This window comes from Neoarius graeffei, chromosome 5, assembly GCF_027579695.1.
Source record: "Neoarius graeffei isolate fNeoGra1 chromosome 5, fNeoGra1.pri, whole genome shotgun sequence".
In the NCBI taxonomy this organism is placed as follows: Eukaryota; Metazoa; Chordata; class Actinopteri; order Siluriformes; family Ariidae; genus Neoarius; species Neoarius graeffei.
Window position 1 is genome coordinate 13,370,398 of NC_083573.1, and position 24,705 is coordinate 13,395,102.

The 24,705-nt window shown below is 40.0% G+C and overlaps 1 protein-coding gene across 1 annotated transcript in view; it reads right to left on the bottom strand.

The window, feature by feature from the left end:
• The window catches only part of LOC132886518 (dynein axonemal heavy chain 5-like), a 310,505-nt gene that overhangs the window by 261,639 nt on the left and 24,161 nt on the right, over positions 1-24,705 (bottom strand). Inside the window, exons 2-4 of the mRNA XM_060921229.1 lie at positions 12,734-12,868; positions 12,548-12,632; positions 4,549-4,688 (exon numbers count right to left, since the gene is read on the bottom strand). Coding sequence (XP_060777212.1) covers positions 4,549-4,688; positions 12,548-12,632; positions 12,734-12,868 — 360 coding nt within the window. The remainder of the gene's footprint in view (positions 1-4,548; positions 4,689-12,547; positions 12,633-12,733; positions 12,869-24,705) is intronic.

A 24,705-nucleotide genomic window follows, 5' to 3' on the forward strand; every position in this document is an offset into this window, starting at 1 on the left:
GCATGTGTGTGTTCACTGCTTCAGATGGGTTAAATGCAGAGAGGAAATTTCACAAGTGTGTAATAAATAAAGTTGGGCTTTCTTTCATAGATTGGGGCTGGTTACTTTTGGGCCCTGACCAAGAAAGGATTTTTGGTACCGATACCAATTTAAAAAAAAAAAAAAGGTCTGTGATTTCTGATAACCTATACTATGGCCCAATACTGTCGTAGAAGTCTCATCTCATCATCTCTAGCCGCTTTATCCTGTCCTACAGGGTCGCAGGCAAGCTGGAGCCTATCCCAGCTGACTACGGGCGAAAGGCGGGGTACACCCTGGACAAGTCGCCAGGTCATCACAGGGCTGACACATAGACACAGACAACCATTCACACTCACATTCACACCTACGGTCAATTTAGAGTCACCAGTTAACCTAACCTGCATGTCTTTGGACTGTGGGGGAAACCGGAGCACCCGGAGGAAACCCACGCGGACACGGGGAGATCATGTAAACTCCGCACAGAAAGGCCCTCGCCAGCCACGGGGCTCGAACCCGGACCTTCTTGCTGTGAGGCGACAGCGCTAACCACTACACCACCGTGCCGCCCAAATGAAATAATTATAACCTTTAACTGAAATAAATTTATTCAGAGAAAAACAAATCCCTCATCAATAAATAATTATTTTCAACAAAAATTCATGCCACTATTATTGGCACCCCTGGAAATTATAGTGAACACAATGTTTCCCATTTAAATTGTAAATTTATGAGTTGATTGGAGTGTGTAGGAACTTTCAAGCTGTAATCCATGACTTCCTGATGAACTGGGGAACAACTATGAGGTGACACAGAGGCCAAATTCCCTTCATCATCCATCAACATGGGAAAGATAAGAGAACACGCAAACCAAATGAGGGAGAAGTGTGTTGGCCTTCATAAGTCAGGGAATGATTAAGAAAAGAAAAAAAAAAAGCTACTCACCTGAAAATGTCCATTTCTACTGTTAGGGCAATAATAAAAACTGGACACCAGCTGGAACTGGTACAAACGTGCCTGGATCCAAGTTTAACTTGCACCCACGTACAGTGAGAAGGATGTTAAGGGAGGCAAAAATTATCCCCAAGGATCACTGTTGGTGAATTACAAGAAAAAGTAAAATCTTGGGGTTTCCAAGTCTTTAAAACCACCATCAGATTCCACCTCCATGCCAACAGATTATTTGGAAGGTAAGCAAGAAAAATAGCCTTTTCTGTCAGTTAAACACAAACATAAGTGCCTGAAGTTTGCAAAATGCTATGCCAACTTTCACTGGAACCATGTTCCATGGTCTGATGTAACAAAATGGAGTTTTTTGGCAATAAACACTCAAGGTGAGTTTGGTGTAAAAAGAAGGATGGCTATAATGAAAAGAACCCGATCCCAACTGTAAAATATGGTGGAAGTTCTGTGATGTTTCGGGGCTGTTTTTCCTCCAAAGGCCCTGGAAACCTTGTTAGGTTACATGGCATCATGGACTCCATGAAATACCAGGACATTTTAAATTGAAATCTGGCTGCTTCTGCCAGGAAACTAAAGCCCTGTCGTCATTGGATCTTCCAGCAGGACAATGATCCGAAGCATATGTCCAACAAGGGAGCGTAATTTCCCCTGTATTGTTTACGCTGTACACAAATGAGTGCCAAAGTAATACAGCCGATCATGTCACAATTAAGTTTGCAGATGATACAGCTATAGTGGGGTTAATACAGAACAACAATGAGACCCAATATAGGGACTGGGTGGACCAGTTTGTAGACTGGTGTAAGTCCAGCTGTCTTCTTCTTAACACAAAAAAAACAAAGGAACTGATTATTGATTTTAGAACGGGGAATCATACTCACCAGAATATGGTAATAAACGGGGAAGGTATTGAGGTTGTGATGAACTATAAATACTTGGGAACAATAATAGATGATAAATTAACATGGACATGTAACACTGATGCCATCTACAAGAAGGGGATGCAGAGGCTGTACTTTATGCGAAAGCTAAGGCAATTTAGAGTTGATGGGGATATGATGCGGCTCTTTTATCATTCTTTTGTTGAGAGCATTTTATGCTTCTGTTCTGTGGCCTGGTATTCTTCCCTATCTGTAGCAAATAAAAATAAGCTGCACAGGATAATCAACATGGCCAGCAAGATTGCTTGCCAGCCATTAAGTAGTATGGCCATGACTGTAGAAACAAGGGTGGCAAAAAAGGCACATATTATTTGTGATGATGTGTCACATCCCTTACATCGGGCATATGAGTTGTTGCCTTCAGGCAGGAGGTTCAGGCTGCCTTCATTCCAGACAAATAGAGCTCGCAGATCATTTATACCCACTAGTACAGCCCTGTTAAATAAGGACCCAACTGTAAGATTGTATCAGAATAACCCATTGCACTTGGTCTCTGAGTAATTGCACTTTACTATTATATTGTTTGTAAGACATGAGGGGGTTTTGTCCTATGTTGTCTTGTATATTGTGTTTCTTTGTGTTTTCGTAATAGTTTGTATCAGACGTACTGTAAATGGCACAGAACAATTTTCCGAAAGGACAAATAAATATCCTATCCTATCCTATCCTATCCTATCCTATCCTATCCTATCCTATCCTATCCTATCCAAATCAACAGAAAAATGTTTAGCTGGTCACAGAATCAAGCTTCTGCCATGGCCATTTCAGTCCCCTGACCTGAACCCTAGTGAAACCCTGTGGGGTGAGCTGAAGAAGAGCGAGCACAAGAGAGAGTCAAGGACCCTAGATGATCTGGAGAGACTGTGTAAAGAGGAATGGCCTCAGATGCCCTGCTTGTATCTCCAGCCTTATAAAATGTTATAGGAGAGACTCAGTGTTGTTTTACTGGCAAAAAAAGGAAGGTTGTACAAAGTATTAAATGCAGGGGTGCCAATAATAGTGGCACATGTATTTTTGTTGAAAATAATTATTTCCTGATGAGGGATTTGTTTTCTTATTTTCTCAGTGTGAGATGAAGCTACTTCACCAGAAGGTGAATTTTTTTCTCACACTTTTAACTAATCTTTACTGGGGTGCCAATAATCGTGGGGGGGCACATCCCAAAACATAGTCTGAAAAGCAATTTGTGCAGTTTACGAGAATAGAAAATTGGCTAGTTATGTTGCTTTCCCATTTGAATTGCCTTTGTTTGTTCACTGGCACTTGACTGTGATCAAATCCAGGGGTGCCAATAATGTGACTAAAAATATAGCCTGAAAAGTAATTTGTCCAATTTACTCAAGTAGGAAATGAGAAAATTGTTTCTTTCCCATTTGAGTTTCTTTGATTTTTGGGGGTAATTTGCTGGACTGATTAAAAAGCAAGCAAGAAAGAAAAAGAATAAAAGCTGATGTGCTACATGACTTTGTCTACTTTTGAATCGTTAAATCAAAATCAAAGTATTCCAGTTTTACTCAAATGCAAAATTACTGTCCTTTCCTTTCTGAGTTGTATGGATTTGTTTATTTCTTATTTCAAACATTCTTGAGCGTTAAAAAAGATCAACAGTACTAAAAAAAAAAGGTGCGCTCTGAGAGCACAATATCCCCCGCTGGCAACTGTGCCATAACTCTGGTAAAATGCGACTGAATTGAATGAAATTGCAATATGCGTATTATCAACATATAATAAAGAATCCTGTCAAGTTTTGTGAAATTCCTTCAAAAATTGTGAGAGGAGTTGATTTCAGAAGGTGAGTCCCCTTCCCGGGACGGACGGACATCGCCATGACAGACGGACATCGCCTTCGGGCCTTTCACTCAGCGGGGGATAAAAATTGTGAGGGAAGTTGATTTCAGAAAGCAAGCACACCTTGATGAAATTACCAAAGTACAAGTTTGTTAATAATCGAGGGCATAACTCTGGTAAAATTTGCCCAAATTAAACGAAATTTCAACATGCGTATAACTGTCATATAACAAAGCCTTTTGCCAAGTTTGGTGAAATTCCTCCACAAATTGTGAGAGTAGTTGATTTCAGAAGAATGTACACCCTCATGAAATTGTCAAAGTACAAGTTATTTAATCAAGGGTCAAAACTCTGGTAAAATTTTCACAAACGAAATTAAATTGCAATATTAGTATTACCGTCATATTACAAGGCCTTTTGCCAAGCTTCGAGAAATTTGTCCAAAAATTGTGAGAGAAGTTGTCAGAAAGTGAGCACCCTTCCCGGGACAGACATCGCCATGAAAAATCCCCCTTCGGGCCTTTCGGCCAGCGGGGCATAACAAAGCATCAAAAATAAAAGTAGACAACTAGCATAAAGTCTAGAATATACTCGAAATGACCATTTACTCAAACAGTGTTAACTCTAATAGTGTATGAAACACTGATTTGAGTTGTAGTCATTACGTATAGAACGATGAGTGAAAACTTGCCAATTAATCAAATGAAATTAATTTCAGAAGGCTTAAGAAAGAGAAATGTGAAGCTGGGAAACTACTTTCAAAGAAGCACAAATAAACTGAATTTCATCTTCTTAAAAGTGAAAGAAATGTATAGAGTTTTAGATTATGCAGACGTACTCTATGGATGTTCTCAGCAGTGATGGACTTGGAGGTACTCGCCCGGGTGAAGAAAACACACACACCGGTCAGAGCGACATCAGTGCCCTCTGTCACAAACACTTTCGCTTTCTTGCTGCGGATCGCAGAGGAGGCAACAGCTACTGGACACAAGAAAACAGATAAAGCGAAGAAGTGTTTCTCCAACTATATATACATTCTAGTACATTTTTTGACGAAGATTAATAATTTATTTTAAACCTGACAATAAAATACAACATGCATGAACATATGATTAAGTGCAAACCATTGCACACGCTGATAATCTGAGATTAAAATGATCATACCAACAGCCGATTTGGTGTGAGTTGGTGTTTTATTGTCGCAAATGGCATAAATATTCAGATATTAACAGTAAATTAATCAATAATAATACTTCTGAATGTATGCTGTCCATGTTGGATTGTTGCAAATCTCTCTGTGATTTTTCTTACACACTTTGGGCCTCGTGATTGCCTCCCTCAACACTTGAACACTATTTTATCTTCATTGTTTGAGGTCCTGTGACTCTTAACACACAGCAAACTCATTATTTAAGCCAGGTTGTACAACCCCGATTCCAAAAAAGTTGGGACAAAGTACAAATTGTAAATAAAAATGGAATGCAATAATTTACAAATCTCAAAAACTGATATTGTATTCACAATAGAACATAGACAACATATCAAATGTTGAAAGTGAGACATTTTGAAATTTCATGCCAAATATTGGCTCATTTGAAATTTCATGACAGCAACGCATCTCAAAAAAGTTGGGACAGGGGCAATAAGAGGCTGGAAAAGTGAAAGGTACAAAAAAGGAACAGCTGGAGGACCAAATTGCAACTCATTAGGTCAATTGGCAATAGGTCATTAACATGACTGGGTATAAAAAGAGCATCTTGGAGTGGCAGCGGCTCTCAGAAGTAAAGATGGGACGAGGATCACCAATCCCCCTAATTCTGCGCCGACAAATAGTGGAGCAATATCAGAAAGGAGTTCGACAGTGTAAAATTGCAAAGAGTTTGAACATATCATCATCTACAGTGCACAATATCATCAAAAGATTCAGAGAAACTGGAAGAATCTCTGTGCGTAAGGGTCAAGGCCGGAAAACCATACTGGGTGCCCGTCATCTTCGGGCCCTTAGACGGCACTGCATCACATACAGGCATGCTTCTGTATTGGAAATCACAAAATGGGCTCAGGAATATTTCCAGAGAACATTATCTGTGAACACAATTCACCGTGCCATCCGCCGTTGCCAGCTAAAACTCTATAGTTCAAAGAAGAAGCTGTATCTAAACGTGATCCAGAAGCGCAGACGTCTTCTCTGGGCCAAGGCTCATTTAAAATGGACTGTGGCAAAGTGGAAAACTGTTCTGTGGTCAGACTAATCAAAATTTGAAGTTCTTTATGGAAATCAGGGACGCCGTGTCATTCGGACTAAAGAGGAGAAGGACAACCCAAGTTGTTATCAGCGCTCAGTTCAGAAGCCTGCATCTCTGATGGTACACTCAAAAAAATAAAACATTGGATTTACTTAACCGAGTTATGGCATCCGGTCCCACGAAACTGTGTTAATTTAGATGTATTGAATACAGTTATGTTTTGAATAACTCAACATAACTGTATTCAATACATCTAAATTAACACAGTTTCGTGGGACCGGTTGCCATAACTCGGTTAAGTAAATCCAATGGGGTTTTTTTTGAGTGTATGGGGTTGCATTAGTGCGTGTGGCATGGGCAACTTACACATCTGGAAAGACACCATCAATGCTGAAAGGTATATCCAGGTTCTAGAGCAACATATGCTCCCATCCAGACGACGTCTCTTTCAGGGAAGACCTTGCATTTTCCAACATGACCATGCCAAACCACATACTGCATCAATTACAGCATCATGGCTGCGTAGAAGAAGGGTCCGGGTACTGAACTGGCCAGCCTGCAGTCCAGATCTTTCACCCATAGAAAACATTTGGCGCATCATTAAACGGAAGATACGACAAAAAAGACCTAAGACAGTTGAGCAACTAGAATCCTACATTAGACAAGAATGGGTTAACATTCCTATCCCTAAACTTGAGCAGCTTGTCTCCTCAGTCCCCAGACGTTTACAGACTGTTATAAAGAGAAAAGGGGATGTCTCACAGTGGTAAACATGGCCTTGTCCCAACTTTTTTGAGATGTGTTGTTGACATGAAATTTAAAATCACCTAATTTTTCTCTTTAAATGATACATTTTCTCAGTTTAAACATTTGATATGTCATCTATGTTCTATTCTGAATAAAATATGGAATTTTGAAACTTCCACATCATTGCACTCCGTTTTTATTTACAATTTATACTTTGTCCCAACTTTTTTGGAATCGGGGTTGTACTGTTCATGCCATAAATAAGACTTAATGTAAAATGTGTTGACTGTTTTCAGTTGTTACACACTTTAATGAGGTAAATGAAATAAAATAACTCATAAAAACGGGTCGGCCTACAGAAACATTGGAACAAAGAGTGCTGGACGTTCAAAACCTGAGAGCAGATGAATTCTACTGAAAGGCTCTCAAGGAAAAGATTCAAGATATGATCTGAAATGATTCCTCAAAGACGACAAATGCAGACATACATGAGATAAATATATTCTATCCACAATCACTGGATATGAGCAATCGTGTGCTCTGATTGGCTACTCTACTACTAGGATATCAGCTCATATACCATGTTCTATTTTGACATGATCCCTTTATTTTTTTTCCCTTTTCTCTCTTGTGATGTATTCTATTGTATTGTCATGGCTGCCTATTCTGTGGATAATATGTGGAGTGTTTTGTCCTCTTCTGTGTCTTTGTGATACTTTCTGTCACATTCCCTTCTTCTTTCTTTTAATCTATTCTGTTGTATTGTCATGACTGTCTATTATTTTCTTCAAACTAAAAATAATGTGTAGCATTTTGTCATATTCTTTTCTCCATCTTCAAAATGCTTTCTATTCAATCATATTCCCTTCTGTTGTCTTATAATATACTCTATTATATTGTCCTAATGTCTATCCTATTCTATATTGTTATTATTGTTTTTATTTTTTTGTCATGCTCTCTTCTGTTCTGTGCACATGCACTCTATTCTATCTTAATATATACTAATTTATCACATTCTATTCCATTCTCTCCTAAGTTATCCAACTCTATCCTATTCTATTCTCCATTTCTATTCATAAAGCATTATACTGTCATTCTTAGTCCTGGGTATGACTTTAAACTGCAACCGGTGGTAAGTCACAGGTCTGGGAGGACTTGAGTCTTGGGGAAAGTGGAGTTACCCCTTAATCACCACTGCAAATAATACATCACCAATAAGGCACTGGCAGCAGGGCGCTTTTCGGTGCAATGTGGCAGATGAACCCAGCAGGGTCAATGGTACACCACCAGATGGCATGTCGAAGAGCCACTCAAATGGCCAATTGATGGCATCACTGCAGGGCAACTTCCATATACGTCAGGTCTGTGGTACTTTTGCGCACCACTTGGCATCAGGTCTGGAGGTCCAGAGAGACAACACGATGGGGGCACGATATCGTTTGTCTGAACTTACTGTGCAAGGCACTTCAGTAGGAAAGGAGAACAAGTCTGGTGCGCTCTGATGCGGGCTTCATGGCCCATCTGCGTTTCTGCACATCCTAATGAAGCAGTCATCATCGCTAGTCATGGACAACCACCGCCACTGCTATATATATCATCTTCAGTGGGAGACTGACCCTGTGTCCGAAATCACTTCCTACTCACTATATAGCGAGTTCGCCATTTTGTAGTGCTGTCTGAACGTATAGTGAGAATTATTACACCCTATATCGTGGACTCATAGTAACCCATAATGCACCGTGAAAAGTAGTGTATGATGGTCACTAACCAAGCAATATATACCATCATGCACTGTGGTTGTGCTGAAAGAAAAGCTGTAAAAGCTGTTTCATAAGAAGCGTTAAGTATTTTAGATTGAGTATAACAGTAGTTTGTTTTTCCTTATGACAACGGGCAAGAGACAACTTTATAAGTTGTGGCATGAAATTGGCAATAATATTGTAGTGTGCTGGGGGTGAATTGACGGAAGAAGAAACACATTATAAATGGACATTCAAGTACAATTAAAAATAGTCAGAGAATAGAAAATAAGCTAAAATAGAACAAGACAGATGGAATAAAAGTTACAGTGCAGAGCGAGGAATTAATCAAAAGCCGCAAATTTGATTTCATAAAAGGCAAAGAAGAAAAGTATTCAGCCTTGATTAAAAAGAACTGAAAGATGCAGCAGACACAAAGTACTTTGTATTTATTAATGTGGGAAATACACTTAGTATAATATGTATCTATCACAAAAATACATGCATGTATTTATTCTTTTGAAAACCCACCGACTGATCTGGCACGTTTTAATTGTGCGACAGTAAATGACATAAATAATGGCGCAGTGAAGTAGTGTCCGAAAGTGGGTTTTTTTTTTCATTTTACCAATGAGCTCACTATAGATAGTTTTCACTGACGTCACGGCATTCCGGGGAACGCCCCCCAGCCGCCATCTTGCGGGGCAAACAAAACGGACCATCGCCACTACCGGCTACGTTATCTCGGACGAATTTATGAAGTTATATAGTCAGTTTTCTAAAATAAAGATCAATGTCGGCAAAATCAAGCAAACAGAAGTATAAAGATACATTAGACGACATCTCACGACAACGGTATGCAGCCAAACTGGCCTTGATTGGGGGAATTGACCTCTACGAAGTGGACAAAGATGCATTTTCAAGTGACTATGCAGGGCTGCCAAAGCCTGAAACTGCCAAAGCCTGCTCCAAAGCCTGAAACTGACTTCATCAAACTTTAAAGGCTGTCTGATATATACAACTTTATATATTCACAACGCGCCTTTTGGCGGATGCCGCCTGAATCGCGCAGATCCGATTTTTTTTTTAGGGGGGGGCGTTGGAGTGTCTGAAAAAAACAGTTAAGGATAAGGATAAATCAGTTTAAATCGGAAAGCTGCGCACATTTGCGCAGTCCTGCACACCGCTCGGGCTGCGCAAATGTGCGCAGCTTTCCGATTTGAACTGTTTTTTTCTCATCCTTATACTTCCTGTTTCATGGACTGTAACAGATTTGCTTATTTAGTAATTTTAATACAGAATTTACTTTGAAATTATAATCAGACACTCCAACGCCCCCCCTAAAAAAAAAATCGGATCTGCGCGATTCAGGCGGCATCCGCCAAAAGACGCGCTGTTTGCATCCCAAACACAAATCAAATCATACAGAATAGACCTAAAATGTTTTTCAAAAATGACCCTTGCGTGAGTGAAGTGACAAGTTTCAAATAGAAACGTGACAAACGAGTGATATTAAGTGTACATTACAATGTAAACGTACACTCAGCGGTTCCAGTTAGGCATTCTCCAGAGATTGTTCACATGATGTTTTGGTTTCCAAAAACAAACTTAAACACAATTGATTGTTTATTTAAACAACTTACCACTTATAAAATGATCGGAGCAGACTTTGCTGTGTTTGGAAGGCTGATAATCCTTGCGGTTGATTCTCGCAAGCCATAGATTTCTCCTTTGTATGCTGAGTTTCTTTGCTTGCTCGCCTTCGTGCTCCCGTACAGTGGGAATTCCATAAAAGCTCCGCTTGACTTCATCATCTGACCTATTACGACAGCCGTGAATACAACAGGTGTGCACCATTGCTAGCTTTAAATAGCCTGCTTGGGTTCTTTTGAAGACTTTGTACTCGCGCGTTACAATGTGTGCTCAGTCACCCGTACGGTAAGCTTGACCCGCAAGATGGCCGCCACTAGGGAATCCCCAACTCTGTGACGTCATGTGAAAACTATCTATATAGTTCTCTATACAGAATTCCCTATATAGTGAGTAGGGAGTAGTGAATGAATGAGTGATTTTGGACACAGCTTGAGTTCACCGAGGAGCAACACAGAACGCCATAGGAGGTCTTTCCTACCAGTGCCCATCAAACTGTATCACTCCTCCTCCTTCTGCAGGATGGACAACTGATCAATCAATCAATCAATCAATCAATCAATTAAACAATAATACCGATATCATGTGCAATATACTGAGTTGTCATGTGCAATAATGTCTTTCCCAACGCCATGTGCAATATTGACTTGCACCATCAGGTTCGTCTCTTACATAACTTACCTTATTTCTATTGTTAGAATGCTAACTATCCAGGCACTGCTTTTTATTTATTTATTTATTTATTTATTTTTGTTCCCTCCCCATCTTAATTTTGTAGTTTCGCCCCTTATGTAACCTACAATGTTTCTATTGTTATTCGATTGTTACTTTATTGTTGTTCTATTAGGCACTGTTTTTTTAGGCATTTATTTCTTGTACAGTTTTATTTTACATACAGTTTATTTTCAGCTTGTACTGTTGTAATTTAACATACTGTATTGTTATTGAGCGATTTCTGGCACAAGAATTTCCTTCGGGATTAATAAAGTTTTATCTTATCCTTTAAAAAAAAAAAAAAAAAAAAAAAAAAATATATATATATATATATATATATATATATATATATGAGTGCACATTTTCAAGATTGCTAATCATGATGCAATAATAAGCATGAAAAAATCAGCATTTAATTCTGCTTTGTAGATTAGCTCTAATGTTTTTCAAAAGTGTGGTGCCACTTAGGAAAGACGAACACAAGTTTCATCCATCCATTATCTGTAACCACTTATCCTGTGCAGGGTGGCAGGCAAGCTGAAGCCTGTCCCAGCTGACTATGGGCAAGAGGCGGGGTACACCCTGGACAAGTCGTCAGGTCGTCACAGAGCTGACACATAGGTGGTGTTTACATTAGACCGTATCCGTCTCGTTTTCTTCGCGGATGCACTGTCCGTTCACATTAAAACGCCGGGAAACGACTCCACAGGCGGAACAACTCGAATCCGCCAGGGCCCACGTATTCAATCCATTACGTATCTGATCCGGTGATGTGTAAACATTGAGGAACGAGGATACGCTGTGCTGAGCTCTAGCTGACGTCGTCATTGGACAACGTCACTGTGACATCCACCTTCCTGATTCGCTGGCGTTGGTCATGCCACGTTGGTCATGTGACGCGACTGCTGAAAAACGGCGCGGACTTTCACTTCCTGCTATTTGTCCTGAATCACTGCTCGTGCGCTTCACTCGCGCGCTCTGTGAGCTGCGCAGGGCCGGAGTGCGCACCCTCCAGAGGGCACTCGCTGTTCAGGGCGGAGTGATTTGGAGCGCAGGATGCCTGCGGAGCCGAGCGTATCCGTGTATTGGCATTGCTGTGTGCACGCGAATCGTGTATTGGCATTGCTGTGTGCATGCAAATCGTTTTAAAAACGTTAATCTGATGATCTGCTGATACGGTCTAATGTAAACACCACCATAGAGACAAACAATCATTCACACTCACATTCACACCTACGGTCAATTTAGAGCCACCAATTAGCCTAACCTGCATGTCTTTGGACTGTGGGGGAAACCAGAGCACCCAGAGGAAACCCATGCAGACACGGGCAGATTATGTAAACTCCACACAGAAAGGCCCCCGTCGGCTACTGGGCTCGAACCCAGAACCTTCTTGCTGTGAGGCGACAGTGCTAACCACTACACCGCCATGCCGCCCCACACAAGTATGGTGTATTAAAAAAAAAGGCTATTTACTCCTGAGCCCAATCCATTTTCAGCAGTTAGAATTTTAAATCGAACTAAATATCCTATTAACACAACTTTAATTGTTGTGATATCATATTTATTTGAAATGCAACACATATTTACTTCGTTTGTATAGTCCTCATACTAACAGGTCAAATAAAGACAGTTGCAGGAAATGCACTTCGTGCACAAGTTTGGACATTACTATATCTAAATATTATTTGGATTATATAACAGTATTATTAGATCATCACATGTTACATCAGGCACTAACCTGATTCTGTGGGCTCTGTGTCTTGATAATAAAACATGAGGTGTTGAAGGCCATCAACAGCGAAGAATTGCTCCATCCGGTCAATCTGAAACAGAATTGAAACAGGTTTAGAATTATCATTACAGGCATTGTGGACTGGGCAGAGCCAAAAGCAACTCGCTGACACACAGTGCATCATTATCACACCTGAACGCCTTCTAAAATGGCATCCTCCACCTCCGCCTTCTCCAGGCCCACGCAGGACGCCACAATACTCAGCACGTAGTCGTGTCTGCCATCCAGTCGTGCTCGTTTTGCCTCGCGTTCTTCCTTCAGCTTTTGCTTTGAGACAGAATTGAAAAAGAAATAACAACATGAAATTTAGGTAGCAAACATGAAAGAAAGATGCCGATGTCGCCAAAGGAAAGTTTGGGTTCATCCAAAAGCGATTGCGATGGACACAAGTGGAAATATGTGAATGAGCTCATACTAAGTAGTCTGGATTTACTGTCTTGTTTTAAAGAAAATTCTTAATAAAACTGTATTAAATTGATTTTTAAAAAATAAATGCGAAATGGACATGGACGACAATGGTGCACAATTCTACCGTCTAATTTTTAAAGAAACACGAAAGGTTGCAAGAAAAGTAGAAGCTGATCTAAGTGGTATATTTTTCACAAAGAATAGCATGCCGTGCCTTGCAAAATGGTGAAGGAAGTAAATAGCACGCCCTAACAAGGTCAGCTGCAATTATTCTAACACACAGCTGACTCGTCCAAAGCATCTCATTAGCAACCTATGAGGGTCAGTTTCACTGGAAAAAAAACATCCACATTAAAAGATATTAAATGCTAAGTGTAGAAAGTTCAGTTTGAAGCAGTTCGTGGTGAGGAAAGGACGTCCGTTGGTCATTTGTCAGTAAAACGTTAAAGTAGGCTGTACACTTTTATTGAAAAGCTCAAAGTCTAGTTTGTGATTCTAGTTGTGCCACTACCATAAATTTAACAGTAAATATGTAACAAGTAATAAGTAAATAATGCAAACAAATAAATAATAATAAAAAGCAACAAGTCAGCAGATAAGACTGAATTCTCCACTCAGAAAGGTCAGTAAATCACACATACAAATGCACGACGAAGTTTATCATCAGAATCGTTTAGTTCCCAATGCTTCAAGTATGAACACAGAAAAGACAGATGACAGACATACTTTAATTGCTGTAATCTGACTGTTTGAAATCAGAGACGGCTGAAGCTGAACTTTATGCTGGACTGTTTTCAAGTCACTCATCGTACACGGGTTTAGACAAAAACAAAAAAACACCTGACTCCAAATAAACTTAAAAAAAAAAAAATCAAACTCTCAGACATCCAATTCCTTTCATCCAGTACAGGTTCCTTTTGTCCAACAGAGTCTTGCTGCTGACAAGAAATTCGGAAATTCTGCTCAACTGAACAACCACGAGCGTTTTAGCGCCTGTTTTCTGCTCTTGCTTCACGAACCCCGAATGGGAATCTCTTCAATTCATAGAAAGGTTGCTTTGGATTCTTCTGCAAGTGGATTTTAGGACGTCGTAAAGACAGACATGCAGCTAGAAACAATAGGACAAAGACCAAAAACTGGCCGACCAGACTCATTGGGGCCTCTCGTGAAAAGACGGAGACTGTAAAAGTTGCTTGCCTGGGCTGCTAGGAAACACTGTTTAAAAAAAAAAAGGCAAGCTAATAAATCTAACTGTATATTGTCCACTAGACATTGATCTGCATTTTCTGAAGTAGGTAAGGTAAGGAACACATATGCTCGATGTCCATGAGAATGACTATCTCAACTGGATTTTTACTGGACCAATCATCTCATTTTCCCTGTTAAATGTTGCATAAAAAACCATGAACTCGTTTTGTTTCACAGGTTATCATAAATAACACCTTTGAGACCTTTCACCTGAGCTGAACCCCAGTGAAAACCTGTGGGGTGAGCTGAAGAGGAGAGAGCACAAGAACAGGCCTTGGACCCTGGATGATCTGGAGAGATTGTGTCAAGAGGTCTCAGATGCCCTGCTTTGAATCTCCAACTTTATAAAATGTTATCGAAGAGACTCAGTGCTGTTTTACTGGCAAAGGAAGAAAGGTTGTGCAAAGTATTAAATGCAGGGGTGCCAATAATAGTGGCATGTGTGTTTTTCTTGAAAATAATTATTTCTTAATGAGGGATGTTTTTCTCTGAATACATTTATTTCAATTAAAGGTTGGATTTTACTCATTTTTTTTTCAGTGTGAGATAAAACAACTTCACAAAAAGGTTGATTTTTCTAACACTTTTTACTAAACTATACAAGGGGCGCCAATAATCCTGGAGGGCACTAATATATTAGATATAGATAGGATATTACATTTTGGCATGAAGATATGAAGTTTATCTTCAGGTGATGAACATATTTTTCAGCAGGAGAAGATAAACTTGATATCTTCATGCAACCTTGAAATATTCTTTATATTATTCCGACACATCCACAAAAAACGCTGGGCTCAAACCCAGAACCTTCTTGCTGTGAGGCAACAGTGTTAATACTACACCACTGTGCCGCCATTGTAATTGACACTTTCCTGCAACTCCCAAGACCTTACAAGGCTGAGCCACTGGTGGACTTCTGCTGTGGTGATTCCACCCAGGATGTCTCCTAACTCCATTTTCTCCACTGTTCCTACAAGACACTCCTAGAGCTTCAGCAAGATGGTGTGAACTTCTAGTAAAAAGCAGAAGTTACTCAAAACTCTAGCCCATGTTCTCTGAGTTTTTTGCTTTCTAGACTTTCTGATTTCCTGCCACAGTTGAATAACTGATAATGCGGTCTGCACTTGCAAGCAATATCCTCAAAATTTACCTTCATTTTTCGTATGCCCAGGGTTGATCAAAACATGGCTGGCTGATTTGAGCTGAGAAACACCTAGCCAAACAGCAAGACAGCAGACTGAAGATTTTTGGTCCAACTTGAGGTCATGCTCCAAGGGAAGATTAAGGCAAGCCTGAGCAAGTGGAAGCAATCTCAGTTACTGACCTATGGAACTCTGGCTCTTCTTTCGTTTGAAAGAAACAATATAGCACAGCAGCGACTACCACCTAGGAAACATGCCCACAAACACATCAAGGTGGCTTTTTCAAACCAAGGAAACAATGCCATGACACTTAATGACCACAAACAAACACATTGGTCTATGCCAACAGAGGATATGGCATTACTATACAGAGTGGGGTAATGGTTGGAAGTGGAAACAAACTTCAAATTTATGAGGTCAAAGGAAATGGGATTATGTAAAAGGGGTTCATATTTTAATTGTTTTAAAACAATATTGCATAAATTCACATCAAATTCACATAAAATTTTTTCAGCCATTCGACCATGCGACAGAGAGCCAATAAAAGCAGGAACAAAGGTGGTACCAACCAAGCAGTGTTTGACAAATGGTAAGAGATCTACAAACCAATAATTAAAGCCAATGAAGCAGAAAAAAGTCCAACATATACGGACAGCCATATCTGGGCCCAGATATGGGAAGATAAAACAAGTCATCATGCAAGTATGAAGGGTTCTGGTGATGAAAACTAATGATTTAACGTAGACCTTAACCTATGCTACACATCCAAGCTGGATGCTGGAGTAATGCTGGAGTGTTGCCATGAAGAGTGTGTAAACGGCATATCTGGGGCTTACCTTCAGTATTTGGACACACATTGCTTCCAAAGCTGCTTCCTAAACACATGTGACATCATGGTTCATGAAGCCAGTGTCTCATGTTTAGGAAATAAGATAGATACTGGATGTCAGTACTGGAGCAGGAATATCTTACACCTTACTTGTAAACTCTACCTATCCTTCTATGACATTTAAATACCTTGCAGACCACCCATACACCTGCATTTCAGTGAGCCAGTAAAACAAATTGTGTATGTGAAACATTCTTATCTAAAATGCCTTTGAAGGTGATGTTTGAATGAAGTGTCTTATTCTCTTTTTGGCCAAATGGTACTCCTCATAGGAGCATAGTGTGGGGGTTGCTTTTTTTCTCCTCCCCTCTCCTCATTTTACTCTGTATGTTTTTTTCTTTTCATCCCTGTCTTCCTGTCTTGTCTACTCCCCTTCTGTCAATTGTATGTGTGTATGTAAGGACAGGTGGATGGTCAATTCCGCTGGTACTTGTGACTAGTGATAATAAAGGGTTCATTCATTCATCCATCACAAACAACAAAACTAGCTGGCTAAGGTTAGGTGTTCACTCAATCAGTGTTGTAGTCGAGTCACTAAACCTCGAGCCCGAGTCCAGTCTCGAGTCCCCAGTGTTCAAGTCCAAGTCGTGAAATAAAATTTCAAGTTGAGTCCACTATTGATCCGAGCTGAGTCTGACACAAATGACCCAGCTGTCACACACACACACTCTTTAAAACACATTGATAGCTTTGAGTAGTGTGAAGATGTACGTCCCATACCATAGCCTACAATAAATTCACAAAAAAAGATGCCTTCTATCAGGAATATTTAGGAAAAGGCTGGTGGCACTAATATTAAGATATAAATATTTTATGCCAAATTATTATGGCATGTTACAAAAAATAAAGAAAAAATCAGAGTCCTCGTCTCCAATTTATGAGTACAAATGCAGTTAATGCATGAGTCCGAGTCATCAGTGCTCAAGTCAAAGTCAAGTCATAAGTTCTTAAAATTGGGCAGGAGTTGGACTCAAGCCTGCACTCAATCAATACCTTCAGAAACATGTCACAATTTATGATCAAGACATTTGCCAAAATTCACAAAGAGGAAAACCAGGGTCGGTGTTAGACACATAAAGGAAGTCTATAAAGTGAAGGCATGTTCATATAATGAAAAGGAAGGTTAAAAACAAACAGCAAAAGAGTAAATAAACAAAACACAACCCCGATTTCAAAAAAGTTGGGACAAAGTACAAATTGTAAATAAAAACAGAATGCAATCATTTACAAATCTCAAAAACCGATATTGTATTCACAATAGAACATAGACAACATATCAAATGTCGAAAGTGAGACATTTTGAAATTTCATGCCAAATATTGACTCATTTGAAATTTCATGACAGCAACACATCTCAAAAAAGTTGGGACAGGGGCAATAAGAGTCTGGAAAAGTTAAAGGTACAAAAAAGGAACAGCTGGAGGACCAAATTGCAACTCATTAGGTCAATTGGCAATAGGTCATTAACATGACTGGGTATAAAAAGAGCATCTTGGAGTGGCAGCGGCTCTCAGAAGTAAAGATGGGAAGAGGATCACCAATCCCCCTAATTCTGCGCCGACAAATAGTGGAGCAATATCAGAAAGGAGTTCGTGTAAAATTGCAAAGAGTTTGAACATATCATCATCTACAGTGCATAATATCATCAAAAGATTCAGAGAATCTGGAAGAATCTCTGTGCGTAAGGGTCAAGGCCGGAAAACCATACTGGGTGCCCGTCATCTTCGGGCCCTTAGACGGCACTGCATCACATACAGGCATGCTTCTGTATTGGAAATCACAAAATGGGCTCAGGAATATTTCCAGAGAACATTATCTGTGAACACAATTCACCGTGCCATCCGCCGTTGCCAGCTAAAACTCTATAGTTCAAAGAAGAAGCCGTATCTAAACGTGATCCAGAAGCGCAGACATCTTCTCTGGGCCAAGGCTCATTTAAAATGGACTGTGGCAAAGTGGAAAACTGTTCTGTGGTCAGACCAATCAAAATTTGAAGTTCTTTATGGAAATCAGGGACGCCGTGTCATTCGGACTAAAGAGGAGAAGGACAACCCAAGTTGTTATCAGTGCTCAGTCCAGAAGCCTGCATCTCTGATGGTATGGGGTTGCATTAGTGTGTGTGGCATGGGCAGCTTACACATCTGGAAAGACACCATCAATGCTGAAAGGTATATCCAGGTTCTAGAGCAACATATCTTCCCATCCAGACGACGTCTCTTTCAGGGAAGACCTTGCATTTTCCAACATGACAATGCCAAACCACATACTGCATCAATTACAGCATCATGGCTGCGTAGAAGAAGGGTCCGGGTACTGAATTGGCCAGCCTGCAGTCCAGATCTTTCACCCATAGAAAACATTTGGCGCATCATAAAACAGAAGATACGACAAAAAAGACCTAAGACAGTTGAGCAACTAGAATCCTACATTAGACAAGAATGGGTTAACATTCCTATCCCTAAACTTGAGCAGCTTGTCTCCTCAGTCCCCAGACGTTTACAGACTGTTGTAAAGAGAAAAGGGGATGTCTCACAGTGGTAAACATGGCCTTGTCCCAACTTTTTTGAGATGTGTTGTTATGAAATTTAAAATCACCTAATTTTTCTCTTTAAATGATACATTTTCTCAGTTTAAACATTTGATATGTCATCTATGTTCTATTCTGAATAAAATATGGAATTTTGAAACTTCCACATCATTGCATTCCGTTTTTATTTACAATTTGTACTTTGTCCCAACTTTTTTGGAATTGGGGTTATATCAGTATTTGTTGTGACCACTGACATGTAGTTTTATAAGTATCTTGGAGAACTCACCACATTTCTTTTACAGAATTTACAGCATTCCATGTATTTACCACACCACCTCTGTCCAAAAAAAAAAGACACTTACGTCATCTCTTTACTTGTACAATGTACTACATTGCAACTTGTACTACTTGACTCATTTACCACCAGTGGACAGTTTTCCTATTTTTTTCTGATTTTTTTCTATAGAAACCAGTTAACTGTTTAACTATTTTTGATTTATTTATCATGGAATACCATCATGGGGCGGCACGGTGGTGTAGTGGTTAGCGCTGTCACCTCACAGCAAGAAGGTCCTGGGTTCGAGCCCCATGACCGGCGAGGGCCTTTCTGTGTGGAGTTTGCATGTTCTCCCCGTGTCCGCGTGGGTTTCCTCCAGGTGCTCCGGTTTCCCCCAAAGGCATGCAGGGTAGGCTAATTGGTGGCTCTAAATTGACCATAGGTGTGAATGGTTATCTGTGTCTATGTGTCGGCCCTGTGGCTGTGATGACCTGGCGACTTGTCCAGAGTGTACCCCGCCTTTTGCCCATAGTCAGCTGGGATAGGCTCCTGCGACCCTGTAGGACAGGACAAGCGACTACAGATAACGGATGGATGGAATACAGTCATGTTTCTACTGTATTTTTAAGACTACAGATACACCCTTTGCTCGGATGTTAAAAGTTATACCACACCAAGGTGCTGATGAGAAACCCAATAAACCTAGGATAAACTTGAGACGTGTAGGTTCAACTTACCTTATGCTGAAAGTCTGGTTCGTTGCTCAGCATTTCAGCCAAGTATGTGAATACTCCTCCTCTTAATTAATGCAGCGGTTTCCAAGTCATGGACACTAAAGCCAAATGGTTAGATCCTGAAGCTGACCTTCAGGCACATTTGGTTCACTCCTCGATGAGCAAGACCAACCAGAAACTGGCTGACCATCTGTTTCTGCTTGGTGACTAACAAAAGGTGGTTGTGTCCCCTTTCACCTATCAAATGTAGGACATGCACTTCAATGAATTACTGCTGTTAACATGTCCCTTTAAAAGGAATAAAAATCTGCGTATCCCCACACAGTGAAGCATGTCTCAATACACACTCCTTAAGTGTGGCGGATGCACCTGTGAATAGCCTTGTGAATAGCAGTTTGTATGCTAATGAATTGAAAGTAAGATAGGGTTCAAATGTCTGATTCTAGTACCGGGGGAGAAACAAAAATAATAATAAGTGGAATAAGAATAAGATTAAGAATAATTGCAACCGCTCAACAAAGTAAAGAGAAACGACAGTCCATCATGACTTTAAAACACGGAGTGTCTTTTAATTAATACAAATGAATTGAACATAAGAACAATTTTGTTCCAGGATTTCCAATATTTATTATCAGACTTTTTTTTTCAACATAACAGTGAATGTGTCATTTTGCATGGCCGCCCAAAGTTAGCGAAACTTATAACTAGCTTTCAGTTTTAATACGTTTTCATTTTGAACACTGACCTAAATGTAATTGATGGAATGTTAATGTAATGATAGTAATCATCTGATGCTCATGTAAGGCTACCTGCCACATTCTAAAAAGCTTTATGTTTAGTTCCCAAACACTTACTGACTATTTTAAAAGAAAAGGTGATGTAATACAGTAGTAATTGCATTACTGTCCCGTGTACATTGGAACATGTTGCAGGCATCAAATTCAGAATGAGAGTTTCTTTACCAAAAAAAAAAAAAAAGTTGATCAGTTTGAAATGTGAATATCTTGTTATTGTATTGTATTCAATTGAATATAGGTCAAAAAGAATTTGCTAATCATTGCATTCTGTTTTTATTTATGTTTTACACAGCATCTGAACTTTTTTGCCATCAGAGCTTTATTTTGTTAGACTATTGCCACTGGAATTAAGTAACTGAGAATAATTAGGCTATGACCTGATGACTTGTCCAGGGTGTACCCCGCCTCTCATCAGCTGGGATAGGCTCCAGCTTGCCTGTGACCCTGCACAGGATAAGCGGTTACGGATAATGGACGGAGAATAATTATGTACATAGGCCTAATGAAAGGTAGACTTCCTTTCAGATTTTTCAAGTGTAGGTCATAAAAAGAATTTTCCCTGACACCCAATTATTTTTGTTTAGTGGAGCAAAAGCTTCTGAATTTGAATCACAGAGTTCCAATTTTATTAGGTTTTTTTTTTTTTTTACTAGAACAATTAATGAATTTAGGGCCACATGGCCCTAAATTCTCCGCTATTTTTGCCTGCTTCACCATGACCCAATTCAAGATACTACGTCATGCATCACATGGTGGGCTTTCCCCGTTCGCGTAAGGCATTGTGGGATACAAATTTGAAACAGGAGAGAACAATGGAGGACATGAGTGTGCAAATGAAACGTGAAAGACCGACTACAGTAACGGAAAGCAAGAAGAAAAGACGTTATGTTGCGAAGGAAAGGAAACACAGGACCAAACTAACAAATATTGGCGGTCAGCGAGCACCTCAGTGTGATCAGCTGTTCGTTTAGCGACAGAATGATGTAACTGTAAAACCCAAAAGAAGAAGAACGTAAACCGGCGCATGCGCACACGGACTTCCTCTGTCTACTTCACTGCGCAAAGCGAATGATTTCATGCACATTATTTGCTAGGGAATTGCCTCAAATTAAATAACTTCTCAGCCACGGAATGGCTTGATATTTTGTGAGATATGACAGAAATAAACATATATCACAATGACCGAATTTCAGAGGGAACTAAATTTCACCGATTTTATGAAATTGAAAGGCTGTCTCACTTTAAAGTTGTGTACATAGTTCAAAATGTTTTTTTTTTTTTAATTCATGTACATTTAAGACTGCTTGAGTAAAACAGCAGAAAAACAGATACGGGAACGTCTCTCAAAAGGAATCTAGTTTCAGTCTTGCAAATAGTGCCCCTGCAAGATCCCCACTCTTTGCAAAATCATAGTCTGTGATTAAAAGCTCTGTGACTAATGACACATTGTCTTTAGGTGTGAGAGGGTGTCAGACTTTGGCCAAGTTTACATTAGACCGTATCTGTCTCGTTTTCTTGGCGGATGCACTGTCCGTTTACATTAAAACGCCTGGAAACGCCGGGAAACGGGAATCCGCCAGGGTCCACGTATTCAATCCAGATCGTGTCTGATCCGGTGCTGTGTAAACATTGAGAATACGCGGATACGCTGTGATGAGCTCTAGCTGGCGTTGTCATTGGACAACGTCACTGTGACATCCACCTTCCTGATTCACTGGCGTTGGTCATGTGATGCGACTGCTGAAAAACGGCGCGGACTTCTGCCTTGTATCACCTTTCATTAAAGAGTATAAAAGTATGAAAATACTGCAAATACTGATGCAAATACTGCCCATTGTGTAGTTATGATGGTCTTTAGGCTTGCCATCCTTCCACTTGCAAGTGGTAAGTGACTTGCGCACAGCGGCTCAGTCCCGAATCACTGCTCGTGCACTACACTCGCGCGCTCTGTGAGCTGCGCAGGGCCGGAGTGCGCACCCTCCAGAGGGCACTCGCTGTTCAGGGTGGAGTGAGTTGGAGCGCAGCCGCTGAGGAGGAAGCGATGAGCCGCACTGACACATTTCAACTTACGTGCCGAATAGTCATGTGATTAGCGTATCCGTGTATTGGCGTTGCTGTGTGCACACTAATCGTTTTTAAAAACGTTAATCTGATGATCCGCTGATACGGTCTAATGTAAACCCCACCTTTAACCTTTGAAAAATCTTTTCGGACTTTCACCTTTTAAAAGTGTTTTCAGACTCTTTTCAAAGTCTTCTAGTGTGTGGTTAGCATAAGTTGTACTACACAGACAATGAAGTGTTATAGCAAGCACATTAAACCTGTGACCTACAATTGTGATATAAAGACATTTGTTTATTAATCAATTAGGCCCCAATAAATTTGTTACTCACGCTAATAAGTAATTAATCAAAAGTAAACCGTTTGTATCAATGGTTTCTCTTTCCCTCCATTCTAGTATTAAATAATTCACTTTAGTAGACATGAAATAAAAGTAGCATTTAAACTGCAGTTTCAGTGACAAGACTTCGTCTGTAAACCTCAGTATCATAATCAATATTGTATACTGTAAAAATGTTTTAAAAAATCGTGATTTGATACTTGAGCCATTTTAGCCACCTGTAGTGTCAATACTTCCACTTTCGTACTTCACCTGTTATCACGTCTGAATTGATCATAATTATAGGAATTCTATGCTAACATTATTTTTCACTGCCTGAATTGTGCTTTATTCAAGGACATGACGTCTAAAACACAGCCTTGCTGATGCATGAAAATAATGCACCTAAAATATTTCTGATGCTAATCACAAATTGAAATGGTTGCTCCCAGTGGCTCCCAGGACACCACAAGCCTCCAAAGTTCAAGCGTGAAAAAATAGACAGACAGACAGACAGACAGGTAGATAGATAACAGAGGATAAGCTCTTAGGCCTCTTCCTCGACTTTCTAATTTCGCCAATTAAAACCGTTCAAAGCAACAAGTTCAGGCATATAAAAAGTTCCGAAAGTGTGTGTGATCTGATGCAGTTGGGACTCAAAAAACCAGACTGTGGAGCTTTTAAAGGCATTTTGAATTTTGGAGGTATCAATATTTCAGAAAGTCATGGCTGATTTTGCTGTACTGTGCTGCCTTATAGCAAGGGCTCGTGTAACCAGAAACCCATGATAAATTATGCAAAGGGAATGAAAGAGACATGAAAAGAGACTGATGAAGAGACACACACACACACCAGCTAAATTCCCCAACAGTGTCATGTATAACTGTCATTATGGTGTCATTTGGTCCCCACAAACAGACACACAAAAGCAGATAACTGAGTGCCTTTATTTTTAAAGTTTGGCCTCCTGATAAAAAAAGACGCACATGGGTAGCAATCTGAAAAAAAAAAATGAAAAAAGAAAGAATATTTGGAAAAGAATGAAAAACAAAAATACCAAACTGAGCAATGATTAAAAACCAAGAGGATGTTGTTGCAGCAGGGGTGTGGTCAAACGTCAGTTTGTGAATTGAGTGCGGGGCCAAGGAAGGTCCACGAAAGTGATCACACCTGTTGTCAACTGATGTGTGTGCGTGTGTTTGTTGCAGTGATGACAGAGCAGAGAAAAGGAAAGAGAGAATGAAGAGTTGGCTGTCTCCCAACCAGATTGTGTGGGCATGTGTGTATATGTGTGAGACAAACCCAATGTGATGCTGAAAAGCAAAAATATGAATTAAAAAAAAAAAAAGACTGTTGCACATCATTTCCCATCTGTCTGGGCTTCAGTGTTCCACCCACCCTCAGGGACATATGACACTGGTGCTAAAACCCAGGACACTGATGGGAACTGCCTATGGCATCCTCCCCACTCAAAGACCTTGTCCATGCCCTCGTCACCACCCAGCAAAGTAAGCACCAAGCACTGATTGTCCTGCACAAGGAACAGGAACAGCACTTCAAGGCCTTCCCTTACAGAAAAAACACATGAATTTCCCATGTATTTCACATGTGATCACATGTTACCACATGTGTTAACATGTGGAATACATGGTATCAGATTTTGTAGCATGTGTTACCATGTAGAGCACATGTGGAAAAC